Source organism: Gekko japonicus, unplaced genomic scaffold (genome assembly GCF_001447785.1).
Source record: "Gekko japonicus isolate JY-2015 unplaced genomic scaffold, Gekko_japonicus_V1.1 scaffold138, whole genome shotgun sequence".
Classification (NCBI taxonomy): Eukaryota; Metazoa; Chordata; class Lepidosauria; order Squamata; family Gekkonidae; genus Gekko; species Gekko japonicus.
The window spans coordinates 1,080,713-1,102,707 of NW_015163096.1; the positions used below are offsets into that span (position 1 = coordinate 1,080,713).

The window sequence follows — 21,995 nt, forward strand, 5'->3', positions numbered from 1 at the left end:
ACCAGATCACGCCAGGCCTTCCGGTCTTCCACCGTCTTCTGAAGTTTTTGAGCTTCAGTTTCATTATCTGGCCTTCCAGGGAACAGTCAGGGTTGATTTCTTTTAGGATTGACTGATTTGATCTTCTTGCAGTCCAAGGGACTCTCAAGAGTCTTCTCCAGCACCATAGTTCAAAAGAATCTATTCTTCGGCGCTCGGCCTTCCTTATAGTCTAACTCTCACAGCCATACATGACTACTGGGAATACCATTGCTATACAGTTTAATAAATAAAAAGACCCTGATCTAACTGAGTGGAAGTGCAGGCATTAGGGTAGCACATACGTTGATTGTTGCACAACTGGGAACTGCGCCAATCAGCAGTTTGGCAGAAAAGTACACAAAGGCATGTGTGTGTGTTACTATTGTATATTTTCTGACAAGGCCATGCACAAGCAGCCCCAGAAACTATATTTGGAGATGTAATCATGAACACATGAAGATGCCTTATATTGAATCACCCTTGGTCCATTGAAGTCAGTGTTGTCTACTCAGAGGAGCTGCAGCTCTCCAGGGTCTTAGGCAGAGGTCTTTCACATCACTGACTACCTGGTCCTTTTATCTGGAGATAAAAGTCTTCACATACTGTCTGGGGATGGCAGGGTTTGAGTGGAGAATCTAGGAACAAAACACATAACCTAATGGTTGTGGTCCCTCAGGGGCAGGAATTTCCAGCTCACATCATTTGAGAACCTTTTACAAAGTTTAGCTAAAGACATTTGTATGCCATCTATTGCTATAAATTAAATGAGATTTTATTATATTCGTAATTATTTATTGAGCTGAGAATCCAGACAGGGTAAACAAATGTTTACAATATCATACAGTAAAGCATTTCCAGGGCTTAATAAAAATGATTGTCACTCACTGTGCTTCACAAAAGATTTCTTTTTAATGAATAAATAATTTGATGAAATCAAAAAAATATTTACAATATAAACAAATGGGAAAAGGCTTTGGATATATTAATCTGATCATCCTGTATTTTTTTTTCTCATTTTCTTAATTGACTTCTATCAAGTCTCTCCCTTCTGAAACAATACAAGTCGGACAGAAATTACAACTCCATAAAACAAATGTGGTCTGGAGAGTGTAGCTATTAGTTCAGTTTAAGCTACAGATGCTTTGTTTTATTAGGAGCAGATAGGATACAAACGTAACTAAAAATACATTACCAAAATGCTAGATGGCATTCTCCACAGAACAAAAATATACACTAGGTTCTGACAATAACAACAGAGGATCACCGGCAACAAAAAAAGTACAACAGAAAAGTACAAATTTATTCATTAGAATAGAATTGTGCTCTTTAATTTACTGAATGACTAGGCTGGTCTATTGAGTTGATGGATATATAGGGCAGCTGTTTCCAACCTCTGGAGTGCATTTGTGTTACTGTGGGACTGTAGGTGTCTCAAGCAACAGCCACATTGTGGAAAAGGGACAGTGCAAGCAGTTTTGGAAAGACTCTTCGGGGCTCTTAAAAAGAGCCAATACAAAGCAATAGAAGCATAACACTGAGAAGTCCTCATCTCATACACACAAATATCATGAAGTGATTCACTTTTGATCGTGGTGGTGAACGTTTTTTTGCTTCCCCCCCAACGTTATTTGCACCATCATCCAGAATTCAAGTACTCCAAAGCCACTTCATAGCAGAATTTATATTGATCCTGAAAAATCAAAGGCAAAAAAACAACAAGGTCAGTCATCACAAGGACTTAATGAAGGGCATCGTTTTCTGTTCTATTAATTAAAATTATTTAATGAAACCATTTTTCTCCCGTTCAGTTTATTTGCTTGTATTCAAACATGGTCAATGTGAATCAGTTTTGAAATCCAGTCTGCATTGGCAATGAGATTATTCATACAAGCAAATCGATAAGCAGAACACCTGGTGATTTAGATTACAGAGAATGGGGGTGGGGTGGTAAAGACAGCCAAGTATGATGCTCTGAATGCTTGGGAGGAAGGCTTGGACAAAAATCTGACAAATAACCGTAATTAAATAAATCACACTACCCAGGTGCTTTATTTAGCTATCTATATAGCCTTTTAGCAGCTTGCCAAACAACAGCTTCATTCAGGTGTCACATCAAACGGACATTAAGCCTGAATGTGCAAAAGCCTTCCTTGTTGCCATGCTCTTGCGTGTGCCCTACTCTGTCCCCCTGCCATGACAAGCATAACGAAGTAATCCTGGTTTAAAAGCAGCTCCCGTTATCATGATGCATGAATGCAGGCACGGGGTTTGACTGGAGATAGTTTCAAGACTACAAACCAGGTTTCTAAACTGGGATTAAGTCCTGGTTAAGAATCCTGGCTTGAAAACAAGGGAGGGGAGAGGCAGAGCTAGCTGTGATTAAGTCTGCAATCATGCATCACGGGAAGCCAGACTTCGATTTAAACCAGGATTCTTTTATTGCATCCCACCCAAGAAAGAACAAGGTAAGAGCACCAGGCTGGGTTTGTATATGTTTAGGCAGGGCTGATGTGATGCCTTAATGTAACCTACGATTCGTTCTGTAATTCCTTCTTCTTTATGGCTACTTAACAGGATGGTTACCATACAACCCCCACACCATTACAGAGGGAGCAAATAGACACAGTATTTGGGTGCTTTGAGTTACATTATATCATTTTTATATAACAGCTGCTAGTGTTTCAGCAATTCTACATTTTAAGAAGATCCATAAAACATTCTGTAAGGAAATAATTGCTCTTGGCCCTTTGTTTCTGAACTCTTTTAATCTTTCTGTGAGATAGAACAGCCATAATTAAATGCAGTACTCTGAATGTCAAATCGAAATTCACAGTCTTGATAAATATTAGGAGATTAAGCTATTTATAAAATATATAATTTGAAAATCTGGCATTTCATTTCACACAACTATTATTTCTGCCACACAAAGGCAGAATCCACGTGGATTGCGCTGCCAGAAGGGAAAATTAATAAGGATGTTCTGTTGGAAGTTTTAAACTTCTCACAAAAATTCTAGCACAGACAGGCAAAATCTCTTCAGGAAGAAAGTAGTGTAAAAATACTTTTACAAGTGAAGAGATTTCATTATCCCCCTTTGAAAAAAACAGGCTTGCTTTTATGAAAAGCTATCACCATATATCTTGAAAATGCCTTATGATGATAGAAATAATTTTTCTACTTAGTGGTGCAGTTTAAACAGCTCATACAAGAAGGTCCACCATGTTAGGCTTATTATTCCTCAGGGTCTTCACAGCATGGAATACATCAACAGCCCTCTGGTGTCGAAGCATTTCACAAACAATACTGATTGCGCAAAAGGTCCCACTGCGGCCACCTCCATTTCTGCAAGAAAAGCAACAAAATAGCTTGATTACTTTTTAGATTTATGTTATGTGCTCTTATTGTATGTGTGTGGATCTTTCTGCTCAAATAAGATGATTCAAATGTTGACACACCAATGCCCATTTGTATCTGCCTCCTGAAGCCTGACAAGGACATACGTGTTTGGGTTCACATGCTGTAAGCAAGGCACACTCAACATTGTCAGGTTTTCTTTAAACAAACAGTGTCTTAACTTCACAGAAGGCTGCTAGGACAAAGGGTCTTTGCCCACAATACCAATATCATCTTACTTCCTAGGCAAGTCACGCTGTTGGTGGAAATTCCTTAAGAAAAATACATGTATTCTTCCTGAAAACTAGCAAAAAGGTCCAGCTACATACCAATATATACCACCAATAAAATTAGTAAAAAAATAATAATTCAGGTGGATTCCCCCCTCCCCATTAGGGTACAAGAAATACAGCACATGTATATTATCTTCCACAGGGGTCATTTCGTAGAAAAAGAGCTAGAGGGACTCATTAGCATAACTCATTAGCATATGCCACACCCCCTGACATCACCGGAAGTGTGTCCTCCCCACAGCCGGCGGCGACCTCCAGCGGGCAACAGCAGGGAGCTCCAGGCCCCGCCCTCCCGCACCTCACCCGGGGGGATGGTGTACCCCCGCGTCCCCCCCCAAATGACCCCTGATCTTCCAAATCAAACTGCAGTCTTTTTAGGAACTAGAATTTGGAATGTTTCTTGTTGATTTAAACCATTTATCATTGTTTTATCAGGTTGGGTTCAAAGTAACTAATCCAGTTATATTATCAGACTGTAGAATGACTTGTTCTAGATTCTTCAAGAAAGCCAAGCAGAGCACTCCCTCCCACCAGCCCTCGGTTTTTGGGCTGGAAAGTTCCTCTGCTCTCCCTTGACCAACCTTAGCCATAATTAAGGCTTAGGTTGGCATGAACTACTATTTGAAACCAAGAAGAATTTGTGCTGGAGGTGGGATTATGGATACTACACCAGTGTGAAGCATAAGAGAATACAAAGTGACTTGCTGCAAAAAAATGTGAGGAATAAATGTTCAGATGCATGATTAAATATAGCATTTAGTAGAGCTTTATCTCTGGTTATTTTTAATCTTCAAGAGAATCTCTTTGCTTTTGGAAACTATTATTTCCACAGCTATTCTAATCAGCATCTTTAGGCTGCACTTCATGGAAAATAATAAACCTTAATAATTACTTGAGTGCAGACTAGTTAGCTTGCAGCTTTTTAAATCCAGAGCTCACAAACGGCTGATTTTCAAAGGAATCTACAATATGGCACATCTGTCACATCTAGGCAGCATGAAAAGAACATTCCCCGCTGCCAAAACACGGGCTGATATTGTGCCATTCTGTGAGCATTTTAATTAAAATAAAGTCATTTAAAAGGATTGTGTTAGAATTTTTTCCTTTCTATGCCACCTAGAAGTGACATGCAAGTATGTGTCTGATGTAGCATGGCTATTGATATTATAAGGAAAAGATAGTGATAATATCAATTTGCATTAAAAAGGACCTCCCAGTTGTGGATCCCAAAGCATTAATGAGCTAAACCTCACAAGATTAAGGATTAAGACTTCCATTCGATAAATGGTAAAAACTACTTGTCCGTGAGCTTCTGGAAAGTAAAGCCATTTTAGAAAACTTTTGGGAAGAAGCAGTTAAAAAAATTTGTTAAGCACACTTCTCTGAAGTATAGCATTTTGCTTCAGATGGATATCCTCCACCAGACTTTCAGTCCTCAAGGACAGAGGTGGCAGAGATAAATCTGAATGGCATATTAGTAGAGTAGGTGAAGGAGAGTAGGTGGGCCCAGCTCATCTGAGATACTGGCTCAGCTGTAGGCTACTTTCACTGTGACCCTAGATGAGACATGGGAGATCGATTAGATCTCTCATCTTTTAAAAATACATTTTTAACAGCATCTGCACTGCAAGGGGGGAAGAACTGGCTAGGAACTGCAGAGCTCAGAGAAGAAAGGGTTTTGAATTTTTGTCTCCCAAAACGTCCTATTGTTATTAGGGCTGTGGCTTCCTTGATTTGAGTCAATCCATCTCATGTTGGGTCTTCCTCTTTTCCTAATGCCTTCAACTTTTCCTAGCATTACTGTCTTTTCCACTGACTTTTATCTTCTCATAATGTGACCAAACTAGCTTCAGTTTAGTTGTTTTAGATTCTAGGGAGAATTCAGGGTTGATTTGATCTGGAACACACTTATTTGGCTTTCTGGTGGGTCCACAGTTTCCATAAACCTCTCCTTCAACACCACATTTCAATGTACATCTCCTTCAGTTGTCACAAATATCCATATATCAGTATCCATCTGTTTTCTCTGTCACAATAAGCAACAATGACCAGGCAGCTCTAAAGCCAGCATGAAGGCAACAGCCCTGCCCTGCTTATTGTCCCCAACACCTGGTATTTGGTGGTATACTGCCATATGGCATATCCTTCATGAATTTGTCTAACAACCATCTAAGATAGTGGCCATCACCTTCAGATTTCAGTCACTTACAAACAATGGACAACTGTACGGCCTTCTCCTCCATTGTAGTCTTCCTGCCACTTGTCCACTTGACGTATGAGCTTCAAAAAAGAACGTTTGGACACAGGTGTGTCTCTATACATGGGCCATCCTAGGAACTGAAATTGCTGCACCATTCGGTACCCATCCTGGGGCTGTGGGGATCCAACCAGCAGGAGGAGAATAAAAAACAGCATTATTTATACTAATCCAGAAAAGATATGTATTACACATTCTCATCAGAACTGATATTTTAATTAAAGCAGATTACTGCTTACAAGTTACTAAAATTATTTGCATTTAAGGAGTTAGTACTTGAATCTCAGAGTTATTAAGATGATGTCCTAAATAGGGTGAAATACTAACAGTGGAGTGGAACAACAGTACAGCTGCAAAAGGCCAGTATATGATGATTAATATTATAGCAATCACTGGCTAACAACTTGGAATCTGCCACAGAGTTTAAATTATCACTGCTCTTTCTTATAGCTTGTCATTTTCAATTTTTCAGAGAGAACTTTCACAGCCTGATGACTTACCATTAACATACTAAATAAAGATTTCTTCATACAGAGCAAATCTTCTTTTCTTTGAAAAGATATATTTTATTTTATTTTATCTAAGAAAACTGGAAGAATTTTTTCCTTACATATAATACAGAGAAGGAAGGGGGAAAAAATTACCATTAACATACTAAATAAAGATTTCTTCATACAGAGCAAATCTTCTTTTCTTTGAAAAGATATATTTTATTTTATCTAAGAAAACTGGAATAATTTTTTCCTTACATATAATACAGAGAAGGAAGGGGGAAAAACCCTTCTCTGATTCCCAGTAACTCTAAATATGTAAAAATACTGATTTACAAGGATTAAAATGGTACTTCAGATTTCAAAAATATCCAAAAGCTTCACAATTGTTGTTTAAAATCTAGGGATGCCAGCCTCCAAGTGGGACTTGAAGATCCCCTGGAATTACAGCTCATTTCCAAATTACAGAGATTTGTTCCTCTGGAGAAAATGGTTGGAGAATGGACTCTGTGATATTGTATTCCACTGAGGTCCCTGTCCTCCCAGGCTCTATCCCCAAATCTCAAGGAGATCGCCAACCTGATTTTGGTAACTCTACTCCTTCATCCCCCGCTGTGGCCAGTGGGGACCTGGCAGCCATATTAAAACCTCAAATTCTTTCATGAACCCTTAATTCCTGCACAAAAAGGGAAAACCATCATATAAAACTGTAAGGGTTGGAAATTTTGTTTTCTTGAAAGAAGTACTTGCTGTGAATTTATTGGCAACTAGACAATAAATATGCACAAACCTGCCTGCCCTGATCATATGCATGCCTTGCTTATTCCCCTTCCTGTTTTCTAACCCCAAATGGCTGTCAAACTCCAGTTTAACAGGAATGAATGAACGATACATGAATAAAGGAGAGCATAGACTGGCTCAGCATGAGTAAATGGAATTAGTTTCCTCCCATTAACTGCTATCCTAAACCAAAGTTTAATCCTGTCAAACTCGGGCCTCATTTGCCATAGGTTTCTTAACTCCATTAACTGCTATCCTAAACCAAAGTTTAATCCTGTCAAACTCGGGCCTCATTTGCCATAGGTTTCTTAACTGTCAGTCTGACTTTGACTCTTTATGCTTATCGTCCTGTTTCATTCTGGCTGGGAGGGGGGAGCATGTGAGTGTGTGGAATTGCTTTGCTAGGAGTAGCGCTCGCTTGTAATGGCGTCTCTGCGGGGCCTCCCTTCCATGGGAAGAATGCGTGCTTGTCCTTGAGCACCAAACACTGCTATATAATGTAACCCTATACTTGAAAGGTGTTGGAGAAGGGCTAATGGTGCACAGTAGATTTTGGGGGGCTGGATGTATTGGCGTGATTGGACTGGTCATAAGGTGGGGGGGCTGTTTGAATTATGTACAATACGAGAACTGGTGCCAAGGGAGTCAGTTCTGACACAGATCGTCCACGCTTGAAACCTCTTTATCTCTCAATAAACAAATCACTGCCAAGAGAGTTGTTGGAAGTGAGTTTTGTTCAAGACCTGACAAATCCAGGATTAGAATCAGTGTTGGGGAACCAAACTTTGATTACATTGTGAGCAACTACATTTCAAACCAGGATTCTCAATGTGAGAGGAACAACTTTGGTTTGTGCACATTACTTTTCGATGCTTGATTAAAGTGAAATCTGAATGTGGCCTAAGTGTACTATATGGAAACATACTATTAAAATAATGCTGAATGTGGTAGACTTTTGCAAATCTATTTTAAAAATAGTATATGGTGAGGGTTTTTAGGGAAAATATGAATAATACACTGAACATATATTTTGATGCTTGCATATGGGAATACCTTTACAGCACTAATTTTATAAATGTAAAATGTTTACAGAACAAGTTTCAGTTTCACATCCAGAAAGATGCAAAGGAACACAAAGCTGAAGGACTTGATTGTTTTCTTGGCTACAAATCCTCAGATGTGAAGCAGGAGACTTGAAAACAGATCTGTATTAGGAACTTATTTCTCACCTGGAAAGTTCCTCTTATTGTGGGGCATTGGCAGAGTGCCTGCTTTGCAAGAAAACATGAGATCTGAGGTCCAAGCCCTTAGCATTCTCCAATTAAAAGGGCTAGGAAAGGTCCAAAACAGATTCAAAGAGATCACTAATACCTGTCAAAGACAAATTGTTCTTGCGTGCAGCTGCAATTTGAATCAGGGCCACACCCTTTCATCTCAGCTTGATTTCACTAGACAGAACTGGGGTCTCTGCCCTTTTACTAGTATTTTAAATGAGGAAGAACAGTTCTTAAATGTTGCCCCTTAGAAGGTTAATAAGAGTACAGCGGGCCTGATTTTGAGTAGCAACACCAAGCAGGGACAGAAGGGTCAAATCCCCTCCTCCCAAGCTGTGTACCCTGATCTGATGCCATTGAGCGTACAGTTTACCTAGCAGATAGACTGGCTTTGTGCTCAGTGGTCTAACTCAGTGGCTCACCACCAGCTATTCTACTGAAAATGAATCCCCCCCATCCCAGATAAATGATTCTAGTAACAACACAGAATTACACAACTTACTATACAATACACAACATATCTCACATGAGTTGTCACTTCGATAAGCCATTTCTTTTCCTTTCTTCAGTGCTAAAGTAATTGTAATTACATTATGTAACACTAAATTGTAATGATTTATGAACACTATTTTTTCTTTTCTATGTGTAAAAATTTCAGTTAACCAATTTTGCCCTTTTAATATACAGATCTATTTTCTTTTGTTTCTGTTTCCTTCTCATCAATGAAATAAGCAAATAATTGATCAGTTCCTTACTCTTGATGCGTTATAAATTCGGAATATCCGGCTAATAATGTCTTCTTCTAAATCAGCAGAAACAAACTCCACCTGAATAGGACCATGGCGGTGAACCCCATTTTCAGGCCAGTATTGTGGACACAACTGTAGAATAAATGGAATAAATGTAAAAGCATTGATAAAACAATTTCCAGCATTAATTTCAGTCACACTTACAGGTGTTCCAACACACACACACACAAAGCGTTATTCAAGAAGGGGGACTCAGTCTTTTTCAGTGCTGGGGAATGCTCCACATACATAGTGGAAATGCTCACACAGAACATTTCCTGGCACCAAAGAGTATGAAGCACCCAATTTTTGTACAGAACTTCATAGGGACATTGAAGCTCTATGAAAGTTTGGATCAGTCTCAAAAGTAAGTACTTAAATGTTAATTTATGCTCATTCACCAAAATTTTAAAAATTGGAATGCAGTAACAATTCTCAGTCTCCCAAGGTACAATTCTGCTCACAGTTGTGCATTAATGTTCCTTTGAAATCAGTGAGATTTGAGCAAAAACGTTTGTGTGTGTGCGTGCACATGCATGCACAGGGGTATAAGCACGATAGAAACCTTTGATACAGGAGTCTGCTTTAGCTAACTTTTATCCATCCCTGTACTGGCCACTTGTCAATTCTGAAGACCTTTGGCATTTCAGATGACAGCTTTTGAGCAGTCAGCATCAGTTTAAGAATAGGCTGAGGCAGGATGCAAGATGGAATGATGTGAGCCTGACCATTAAGGGCCAGGAAGTCTCCCCAGGGCACAATGAACAGTTCATAATGCGATTATTGCTACTGTCATGAACCTATCTGTGCTTACATTCCCAGAGGCAAATGTTGTTCTCACTTCAATAACACCACCATTGTCTGGAACTTTTGGTGATTTTTATGTTTGTGATGGTCACCCCTGCCATTCTTTGAAAACTCATTCCTGAGTTTAAATATGCAAAACAATGCCAGAAGGGACTACCAAGGAAGTTTATCAAATAATATTCTGTAGGCCGAATAACCCTAAAGGACTTCTTAATTCTTCACCTCCTGATATCCCAAGTAATCAGTCTGTATGTGAACAGTAGATTCTCTAACAGAGACATTAATACAAAGAACCTCAAAGGAATGTACTTCTACAGGAATTGTCCAGGGTGGGGTTGCAAAAAATATACCAAAATGAAGAAAACAGCTCTGAAAGAACTTATGACTGACCCAAGGTCACACCAGCAGCTGCAAGTGCAGGAGTGGAGAATCAAACTTGGTTCTCCCAGATTAGAATCTGCCGTTCTTAACCACTACACCAAACTGTATTATATAAACATAATTTCTTACAATAAAACAATTAAATGTTTAATTCTATTGCACTGCTTTGGCTAATCTGCAACTGACATGAACAAAAAGTGGGGGGGGGGGGGGAAAGAAAACTCAACCAAAATATGAGCGAAATGCTTCCTTAGGCAAAGTTTTTCGCACTCGAGATGTACAGCTTGAAAAAAATCTGATGAGTTTTTCAGGGTTTCCAACAGGAAAAGTAGGGAATTTTGGGGACCACTGGGGTGGACCCCCCCCTCCCGGAATGAATGAAATGAAAGACAATGTTTTACTCATTAAGAACATCGGAAAAGCCCTGCTGGATCAGTCCAGTGAGGGTCCATCCAGTCCAGCATCCCGTCTCACACAGGGGCCAGCCAGTTCCTCTGGAGGGCCAACAACAGGGCAGAGAGGCCGAGGGCTTTCGATGCAAATAAGGCACCAAAACAAGTCCTGGACTATAGATGACTTAGAAGGACGGGGGGTCGTACCAATACTTCTGGTAGCATAGATTTGCGTGAGTTGACCAGAATTTTTACAGGATGGTGTGACATACATTCAACTCACACAAATCTATGCTACCAGAAGTATTGGTACGACCCCCCCGTCCTTCTAAGTCATCTATAGTCCAGGACTTGTTTTGGTGCCTTATTTGCATCGATCCTGTGGGGAGCCATTTGTATCTAATGCCGGCTTCTACAAGCTGCGTCACAATAGGCTTAAGCTTCCTTCGAATTTGTAAAGCTTCTGAGGAAAGGTCTGGAAAGACTTGAATCACTTTGTCTTGAAAGTCCACCTGAAGTGCGTGAAACTTCTAAAATCTTCTTCCTTGTACGGCTATCTGCAAACTCTACTATTATGTCCCTTGTTGCTCTTGTGCGTTGAGTAAACAGAGAACCAAGTCTATACGGCTCTACAATTAGTGGGGCTACACCCTCCTCTAACTTAAATGCTGAAGAAAGCCATGTTGCAAGAAAAATCCCCAAGTCTGTATTTCCTTCCGATTTTTCTTCAAAACCTCTAAATTTAAGGTTCCGTTCTCTGACTTTATTTTCAAGCGATATAATTTTATCCTTTGCCCATTTTTCATGAGCTTCCAAATTTCTTATACCCTCTTGATTAGCTTGCCTGATCTCAAGTGCTGTCTCTGTCGAGGAGGCAACTTCTTGTAAGGCGACTTGCAAAGCTTCAAGTTGATCTGTTACAGGCTTAATAAGATCTTGAAACATGCCCAATATATCCATTTTAAAAGAGGTCATACTTGCATGAAAATCTGCAGTAGTAAGCAAGTCCGAAGTGTGTGGGCAATCTGCGTGGCACAATACTTTCTGAGTTTCCTCTGCTTAAAAAGTTTTTTAAAATTTTCGAGGACGTCATGGACGATCTCTGCTTATTCCCGCCATTTTTGCCCATAACCTGGGCTGCTTTTATTGTGATCTGTGTTTGTTATAGAGCGAACTGGGGGATTTGGCGAGGAGCTCGGTCCCTATGCGACCGACCTCATTCAGATCGACGCTCCGCCCCCCAAGCCAGACCATTATGATGTATGGGGTGGAACTTCCATTTGCTGAGCTCTTCACCAACTTTGCACTGTAGAGACTACTGCAGTGACGATGCCTTCATTTTCTTCATATAGCTGTCACCCCAGCAGCTTAATCTTGGACCTGGGATGAGCTTTCCCGCTACGTTTGTTCACTTAAGCATGTAAGCAAGTCTCTAGCCATTAGGTCTCATACCATTAATCAAGCACCCCCAGTAATTAAGCAGTATGCATTTATCTATTAGCAGAACTTGGTGCTATTCTAAACACTATATCCATGCCCCACAACAAATAGCCTGCCCCCAAACACCCCAATTCCTCACTGGGATCCTTCCCTCTATTCCTTTATTTGGAGGTGTTCTATTCAGGGGTCATTTTGTAGAAAAAGAGGTGCAGGAGCTCATCAGCATACCTATTAGCATAACTCATTAGCATATGCCACGCCCCGACATCACCAGATGAGTGTCAGAAGGGGAAGCAAAAAAGGGGGGAGGCATCTTCAAAAGCCTCCCCTTCCCTTCCCCAGCCGGCCTGCAAAGGCAGGGTGGTGGTGGGGAACGAAGCGAGAAGGGGTTTAAACTTAGGATGGGGCCATATAATACAATGGAAAGATTGTGCTGCCACTGCAGCATGACTCTAGAGAGAAGGGGTTTAAACTTTAAACCCCTTCTCTTTTTGCTTCCTCTGCAAGCCCACTGGGAGCTGGGGGCGGGGCTTGCCACCACCGCCATTTGTGCCCACTCCTGCGCTGCCAGAGTGCTGCTCCGGCTCGTTCCGGCCCCAAATGACCCCTGGTTCTATTGCTCTGGACCACTCCTTCTCCCCATGTCTAGTCAGGATCCTATCCTGACCCCGTTAGGCAAGACAACACATGGCTCTGCTATTCTGGTTTACTTGCAGCTTGGCTCCCATGAAACATCAGTATCAGTAGCTATAATCTCTCTCTTGCCTTGTTCTCCTCTTTCTGGCCTCTTGCTGCCCCTCCTTCAAATTGAGTAACTTGTTTAGATCACTGGCATTTGAAGTAACTTTTCCTTTAGTGGGTACTTAGTATTAGTTACTGTAGACTGCATACTTAGTATTATTTCACTGCTTAGAATTTGCTAATTCTCCTGCCGAAATAGTTGCACCTCCCCTCCCCCCCCATAATAAATTTTGACCTGCATCCTAAGTGCCTTTTCTGCTCATGCTACTCTTGCACTTCTACTCATGAAAAGTGGGAAGATGATTTTTACCCCCTTCTCACTGCAGTCTCCAACTTAGTCCCCCCCATGATGATCCTGTGGGTCCAGTGACCCAATTTCAGAGGAAATAGAAGACAACAGCAAGAGGGGGGAGTAAACGCACCCTTTTATGCAGCACATTCTCCATGTGCAAGGGGAAAGGGGGAAAGCACATAAACACAGCAAAGGCAAGTTTCTGCTTGTTCATGATGTCTGAACTGCAGCCAAGGTCTATGGCAATTGTAGAAAATGAATATAATGTTTGTGACACTGCTTTCACTTAAAATCAATCTGAAAATCTCAGTGATGGCCACAGGTTTTTCACAATATGGCTAGCAGATTTCAAAAACACCATACCACTCTATGGCGTTAAACTCTATGCTGTCAGTCCAATGCATGCACACTCATAGGTTGGGAGAAGTGATTCTCCACAGTTTTTCTAACCCACAATAAATAATGCACCATATGGACAAATGATAATTTAATGTGAAGAATATAAATAAAAGGTATGATCTTCAGTGAAGTCTGCTTCCCCCAGCCCACACACACATTTCACTGTTTAAATTCTGACCTATACTTCTAATTAAAATCTTGTAATGGGCGCTGGTGAAAGTACCAGAACAGATGTACTACCTGACATAGATCATCCTCCAGTAGCTTTACAAGGTAGTGAAGGCCAATGGAAACTTGAAACGGCTCAGTGCTCTTGTATATTCAAAATGTGGCTGAGAAGTTCAGATGTGCTTTTTAGTGGCAGTTAAAAGTCTGCGTCCCTAGAGTCTTTCCTTTTTCTCTCTGAAAATAACCTACCATCATACAAACAAGGGTTTTTGCCTTTCATGTATTTCCCCAGAGACAGGTGAGTGTGGCTGGGAATCAAAAATATGGAAGGTACAGTTCGCAATTGGTATTTATTGACTTGTAAGAAGGGGCATTTATTCTGATTTTTAACAACAACATCTACTTCTTATGTTAAGAAAAAGACACCATTATTCTTCTGTGGTTTTCTTGTACTATTACAATGATTTATGATGAATATGCCAAAAATACAAAAAAGAGTAAGCATCCAACATGCAACTAGCTAGCAAAAGCATTTAATTAAACTGAACACGCGGTGAGTCTGAATTATTATAGGAACAGGGTCAATAATAATGAATTTCCATGGAGAATTATTGGCATTTGTCTTGCATCACTCCATTCTGCTGTCATGATGGGCACATCAAGCACTTGTGCTGTGTACCCTCCAGTCAGCTGAAAAGTGCTTGCATTCAGATTCTTGGGCTTCTAGAGAGCTGACTCTTAGGACATGCCTGCACCTCCTATTGCAGCCACTTCAGGTGGCAGAAAGAGCAGCAGAGAGGTAATTTATGCCTGACAGAGGGCTAGGCCCATATTATTTCAGCTCTTGTGCAGATGGCAGGAGCCATCATGACAGGCTACCATCTGGCCTCTCTCCTGCCCCACATCTGTAGGCTCTGTGCCACAATGTGGTACACATTCCAGGAACATGGAGATGCACAAATACCAACTCTTTTCCACCTACAAAAATGTCTGAAACAGACTTCTGGTATATGGCGACATGCAGGCAGATGCATCTCCTGGACGCCCCGGGGATGCAAACTGCACACCAGCGTGTAGGAGGGGGTGCGACGGGTCGAAACCCCCCCGGAGCCTTGGTAAAAGGCTCCTAGCCAGGGGGCTTTTGAGGGGCGACCTCTTCGATGGTGCGATGCTGGAGAATTGAGGTGCTCCTCCGCCCCGAAGGTCTTGCCACTGAGTGACTGTATGGAATGAGTGCTGCTGACCGGTACAAGCGTTGGAGATCGGGCAGAAAAGAAACCGATGCCGAGTGAGGCCGGTTGGCCAACAACAAACTGTGAGTCGGGTTGAAGCGAGCATGAAGATTTAAAAAGAATGCTGCCTCCCTTAAAGAGCGATGGGAAGTGAGCGGGGGAGGGGTCCCTCCGAAACGTATAAACGAAAACACGAATAAAGAGGGGGGAGCTGAAAAATAAGCATTTGAAACTGTTTTCAGAGACTTACGAGAGCACAGATAAGCATTTGGGCGAATATCAGAGACTTTAGCAACTTTTCGATAAGTAAACAAATCCAAAAAGATGGTGGGGAAGAAACCGGAGAAAGAAAAACTTTTGAAAGCGAAACTAGTGGGTAGTCCTCGAACGGAAGAGACCACTGAGCTTTCAAAAATGCTGGCAGATTCCTTGCGGCCTCTGCTGGATGAGATGACTAATATCAAGCAACAACTGTCAATAATTGGCCAAAGCTTGGCTTCACAGCAGTTACAATTGATTCAATCCTTAAAAGCAATGGAGCAAATGGGGGAGAAGGTGAAGGAAATGGACGCCAATACTAAAACAGTTAAGAAAAAGGTGCAAAAGCTGGAAATGAAGCAAGCAATGGAAGAGTCAAAACTTTTGAAGCTGCAAATGGAGAAAGCTAATTCGGTCCTACTGTTTCAACAGATTCTCAAAGAGACATGTGAGAGACTCTATTTTGAAAGCAACTACGGGAACTCCCTTGAAAACTGGGGACAACAGCATCAGGATTTTAAAAGACATTCCATTTGATATAAGACAGAAGAGAAAGAATTATAAAGAACTAATTTTATTTTTACAAACAAATGGCATCAGTTACAGATGGTTAATCCCAGAAGACGTCATTTTCAAACTTCACGATAAAAAAGAAAAGATTGACTCTGTTCTTAAGGCACGTGATTTTCTGCGAATACAGCTCGAGGAACCAGCTGCAGACGAGAAGGAAGAAGAAGAAGAAAGCAAATCTGATGGCGAGTTAGGCTTGGGGTCTTCGGATGATGACTCACCCTCTGAAATGGGGGCGGATGCCCCCCAAAATTCATATAAATTGAGGATTAGAAAAGAGAAGAATAAATAGTGGCTGAAGGACTCTGCTTTGTGCCTGAAAACTCTGAAATGATTTTAGGATGCTCGGGGGGTTTCTTTAAGCTGTTAAATGAATAGTTATAAGCTAATTAACCTAGCATAACCGACTATGTTCATTGTTTTATTAGCTTTTTAAAATATCATTGAGTTAAGCTGATGTAATGATCTCATACTCTTGGGTTTTTAGTTATTAGTGGGCCTTTTTTTTTTCTCCTTAGATGTAGTTCCCCTTCCCATATTTTCAGTTGTAGTTTGTAGTTTGTAAAAAATCAATTAAAAATTCCCCTTTAAAAAAATGTCCAGACCAATGTTCATTTCCTCAAGAAAGTCATAGCAACTCTCAAGCACAGTGCTTCAGCCCTGAAGAATGTTACCTGAGCTCTCACATGTGATATAGGAGCTAGGGGTGAACCTGGATCAGAGAGACCTGGGTTATTCTCAGCAGTGAAGACCTCTGAGTGATCTTGGGTCTGCTATTATTTTCCAGCCTAATGTACCTTACAGCCTGGATATAAGAATCCCTATGTAGGACATTCTGTGTTCTTCTGAGGAAGGGCAGGATACAAATTTGATCAATTTGATCACCGTGGCCTTCCCGGTTCCTTCCCGGGGGATCTTCCCCTTTCTGCTGGCCACTGTTTTTTGGGCTGTCTTCTGCACCCCTTTTAAAGTTTTTAGAGACTACAAAAGACAGCCTGAAACAGCTGCTCCCTGCCACTCAGCTGTTTTTCAGGCTTTCTGCAAACCCTGTTGAAAGGGACTGTGGTGCCTTTCAACAGGGTTTGCCAGGCCACGAACTGCAGTTCAGTTAGTAAAAAAGCCTCCTGGTTTGGTTTGGGGTTCGGTTTGTAGTTCAATCATGAACCATGGACTGAACCGAACTGCATTTTTCCAGTTTGTGCCCATCCCTACTTGTGAATTTTTAATATAATGAAGTAATATTGCTTAATTATAATAGATCCACAGGTCAGCATTTTACGACTAATGTTTAGAACATCATTAAGCTATTGATGTGCTACAACTGAAATATGAAAGGTTGGTATCACTTTATTATTGTTATTACATGGGAGGAATTATATGTGTTTGGCCAGTTACAACTGTTTGGCAGTAAACTTTGTTTTAATTTTGTTAAGCTACTGATGTGCCACAATTGAAATGTGAAAGGTTGGTCTTGAAGAAGAAAACGTCGAAACAGGAGAAGAGCCAGCACCCTGTCTCATCAACATCCCTTTGCTGATTACTATGAAGATTTACAACATTTCTCAGTAAATTACTGCCAAGTTGGATTTTTACATCACCAACATTGTGTAATTATTTGGACTGATACTTTGCAATATGTGAATACCTCTAATTGATTTCTCACTTAATGTTTGCTGTCAGCACTGTGAAATAAAATTCCATAATGATGTCAATAGTTTTTTACGTGCTACTCTGGAGCCACGTACCCAGTACTTTTTGTTGGATTGTAGTGAGGCTTGGCTACTATTGTATTCACAAATTTACCATTCCCATCAGAGCACAGAATGGAGTGGTCAACTTGCAGAACATGAGGAATGGATAATCTGCAATTCCCCATTTTTAATAACAATGGTTTATTGTTATACTGCAATAAAAAATAAGGCCAAGGCTGATGGTGCAAGATCTTGTACTCCTGTTGAACACATAGGGACTTTTTAGCTGAATAATAAAATACTCAGGTGATGGTGGCAGTTGAACAGAAAGAGAGAGGGAGGGGGGGGAGAGAGAGAGAGAGAGCGAGAGAGAGAGAGAGAGAGAGAGAGAAGCCCCTCCAGAAAACCCAGGAGGGCAGGGTAGAACAGGGGCTGCAGGACTGTTCCATCACATACTGCCTAAAGCATTATTGACTTTAGAAGCTGCTGTTTATTAAAAATTATGGAGACCAGTATGGTTAAGTCTGAGCATCACATTCTGCATGGCAAGGGCTTTCTCAGATTACAGAATGTGTTGAAAAGATGCTGGTTACTGTGACTTTGGTAAATCTGTCATAACAGCATTGAACAATGAAAACATTGGGCAAACTTCCATTTTATGACTGTGTATATCTGAAATATCAATTGTTTCTTTGCATTTAGTTACAATTATTAATTTTTTAAAACAGATAATCTGTTCTTAACACTTTTATTGTGCATTGGTTCTACTCAAATAATCTTGTGTTAGTCTGCTTATATTATGGTTAAGGTGTTCATGACAATTCTACTTACGTATCTTTCCTTCTTCCCATCTCTGTGCTTAATTACAAACTACACAGTGTTTTATGAGGAATTTGACTCTTCTGAAGCATGTATGTGTGACAGTACTTCCATGTACAAATTGCACTATAACATACAGTTTTACAATTCAACTAGTTACAGTGACTTACTTGTGCAGGATCCACATCATTTAGCATAACTATTGATGTGCAGTGGTAGTCTAGAACCAGTCTCCAGAAATCTTTGACAGTATTTGGTAAAGGATGCTGGGTAACTATGAAAGCTGAAGGCTGTTTATAGCTCTGTAATACAAAAGGAATAATGATCGTGTTGAGCAAAACTGTCAGGATTAGAGCTATAATGAGAGGAACAGCAAGAACTTGCTGGAGAGGGCAAATTCCTCTCTTCCCCTTTTCTTGCACTGTCTCTGCTTCTTCCTCCTTTGCTGGGCTCCTGCTTTCTCCACCCTTTTTTCTGCTTCCATCCCATCTGCTCCAGCTCCCACTCTCTCCCATGCTGCCACCACTCTAGCCAGCGGTTCTCTGGGAGACCAGACCTACAGCTGAGATCGCATGGTGTAGTCTAACAAGACTTGGCAGTCATTTTGGGCTCTAGCCTAATTCTGGATGGATTCTTAAGGGCCATACTTTGGTTTTAGGGCTTCTATGAGTAACAGTGGCACCGAATAGCTTCAGAATAACATGGAAATGAAAGAGAAAGAAGATATTCAGTTTTTACTAGCAAAACAGACTGGGGAAATTTGATATCTCTATAGATTTAATGGAAGCAGCTGTTATTGACTGGGAGTTCAATATTTATCGGAGCGATCCTATTCATGACTCATCCCTGCTGTGCAGAATAGGATCACTCTTATGTTCCCCTATACTGGTATAGTTCAAAGATACACTGGTGCAGTAAATCTTTGTCACTGTTGTGCCACCTTGTGGAACTTTTACACTGATAGAGCACCACCAGTAAAACGGGTTCAGCAAGGGAAGAGGGAATCCTAATCAAGATCTGGTTATAATGCTGCTGGAAACCATTTAAGCATGTATTATGTGGCTACCTGTACACATAGGGAAATCCTATGGTCCAGCTAAGATGGCTGCCAAGATTTAAAACTGGTATAACACAGTCACAGTCCTATGCTCCCTATAAGCTGTGGAGTCTTGTGAGCAAAGATTCTACTTTGTATGCTACTGGCATTAAGATTCTGAGAGAGTGATTTGGCTACTGCATAAATTACTTTGCTCTGGAGCCATCCTTCCTGAGCTAAGACAAAAATGTGTGAGCCGGAGGCTAAAAAACCGTGAGCTAGCTCACACTAACTCAGCTTAGAGGGAACACTGGTCACAGTCCTATGCTTAACCAGTATTAAGGTCAGAAAACAACAATAACTGAAGACATTTAATTCAGCACCACTGGGGCCCATGTCCCACATGAGTCATATGCGGAAGTTACCAACCAATGAGTGACAGTGCAATGAGTATTATGATGCTGCCGCCCTACATGCTGCGCATCCCCTCCCTACACCTTTATTAGCATAAAGATAATACTTAGAGAATCTTATATAAATGCAAATTTCTTATATTTCTTTTCCCCCAAGTATTACTTTTATGGAAAGTTATTTAAGAATGTGTTCATTTGTTTTCAAAGACTGCTTTCTTGGCATGTGTGTATGTATGCGTGACAGCATTAATTAGTGTTGCTCCAAAATGTCAGACATACTCTTTTCCATCTCTAGAGAGCATAAAACATGTTTAAGTATCCTTCTACTGATAGCCTATAAGTGCTATTAAAATCTCCATGGCTGTGGTTGGAGAAGAAGACGAAGAAAAAGAAATATTCACTCAGAACAGAAATGTTCATCCAGTCAGAAATGAACAAAGTGACTGAGGTAATGGCTTGTGTACTATCCAGGCTGACAGGCAATTATTTTTTTTCTTTCTTAATTGCTATGAAAATTAGGCGTAGAGGAAACTAAAATATTGCCGCAAACCTTATTATGCACTTAGCTGCCTTTGTGGATAACCTTTTCTCTTCGTAAGCTTTCTAGTTAAAGGTTTAAGTACTAGTAAAGAGGCGGCTAGGCAAATTTCACTTGTCAATAAGCTCCCCTCCCCATTGATTAGTGCTCTCAATAAAGCTTTCAGACCTGGGCTGTGATATAACATATGTGGGATCTTAAATGTATTTGAGCGCTTAAAGATTTTGTGTCATTTTTCGGTAAAGCAAATTAGGAAGATTGTGCTGACTGTGCTTTCTGGCACTTTCCAGTTTGTTGAGCAGTGCATTCTTTCTTAACAGTTAACACCCAGAGAGGAGCTTACATCCATCAGTGCAGCGTTAATGTAGTTACTGCTTTCCCCATCTATTGTGATAAGGAAAGGTAGGCATCTGTCTGGAGGAAGGACATCCATGCATCGGTTCTTCTCATGATTCCGCGGTAAAAGTGCTATACTGCAGTCTTCCACACGCAGAGTCGGAGTCACCATGTTCAGAGTCTACAAAACAAGGTAAGTGATATATGAGATGAAGAAGCTTCAGAAGTACAGGTCCACATATCCCAGAATTTCATTTTCAAGCTTGATCTATGCTCCTGAAAGTTATGGTAAAATCTGGGTTGCCAGGTTTAACCCCCCCCAAAAAAAAACAAATTAAAGACCTAAAGCCTGTTGACATCAAAGGGACTTTTTGTATCATTTGACTTTAGAAATGTGATGTTGTCCGTGACTTACCCTGAATTCTTCTTTGATTTGGCTTGAATTTGTCTGAGGATCCAATTTGTTCATTTCATAATACACAGACCTAACCTGAGAAGCTGGAACAGATGTGTCTCCACACAGACAGGCTTCCAGTATTGCATCATGTATAAATACATACTGTTCCTGAAGGAGAAAACAAAGATCAGCTTAATATGAACACACTGCTAGTGCCCGTGCAAATTACAGTACTTAACATTGCAAACCTAAGAGCTTTTTCCTGGTTCTAAGCCCCATTAAATAGACCTGAGTAGGATTCTGAGTAGCCTACTTATGGTAGCACTATAACTGAATCCAGTGATTATCAATTTTTTTTCAAAAAAAGAGATTAAATGCTGCTTTTAACTGCACTTGTTTTGGAAATCTAATGACAGCCATTAATAATCATACGTCTAATTTTGAACCTGGTCCCCATGTAGATAGAAAAACCCAGAGAATGGGGCCAGTTTCAGATAGGGTCTTCTGCAGACCTGGGGGACCCTCCTCTAGGTTAGCAGAAAACTGAAAAGTAAAAAAGGAAGGTTTTTAAAAATCCCACCCCACTAAAGAGAGGAAGGTTGTCTGTGCAGACAATGTAAAGGACCACCCCTGCCACCTGGAATTTAGTGGAGGAGAAGGGAGCAGGAGCTGCCACTGCCAACTGAGCTGGACAGGCAGTCAGGTGGAGGGGGAGGAGGAGGGGGAGCTGGTACGACCACCATATGAGCAAGGCTCCCTCTAAGCTACTTTGTGAGCTGCTGGCATTA

General features: G+C 40.8%; 1 protein-coding gene across 1 annotated transcript in view; it reads right to left on the reverse strand.

Annotated features, from left to right (window-relative positions):
- Positions 1 to 881: 881 nt before the first annotated feature.
- The window catches only part of PTPRM (protein tyrosine phosphatase, receptor type M), a 509,160-nt gene continuing 488,046 nt past the window's right edge, over positions 882 to 21,995 (reverse strand). Inside the window, exons 27-33 of the mRNA XM_015406598.1 lie at positions 21,226 to 21,375; positions 20,818 to 20,991; positions 18,658 to 18,789; positions 9,265 to 9,390; positions 5,917 to 6,080; positions 3,228 to 3,363; positions 882 to 1,711 (exon numbers count right to left, since the gene is read on the reverse strand). Of these exons, the coding sequence (XP_015262084.1) occupies positions 1,658 to 1,711; positions 3,228 to 3,363; positions 5,917 to 6,080; positions 9,265 to 9,390; positions 18,658 to 18,789; positions 20,818 to 20,991; positions 21,226 to 21,375 (936 nt within the window). The 3' untranslated portion in view covers positions 882 to 1,657. The remainder of the gene's footprint in view (positions 1,712 to 3,227; positions 3,364 to 5,916; positions 6,081 to 9,264; positions 9,391 to 18,657; positions 18,790 to 20,817; positions 20,992 to 21,225; positions 21,376 to 21,995) is intronic.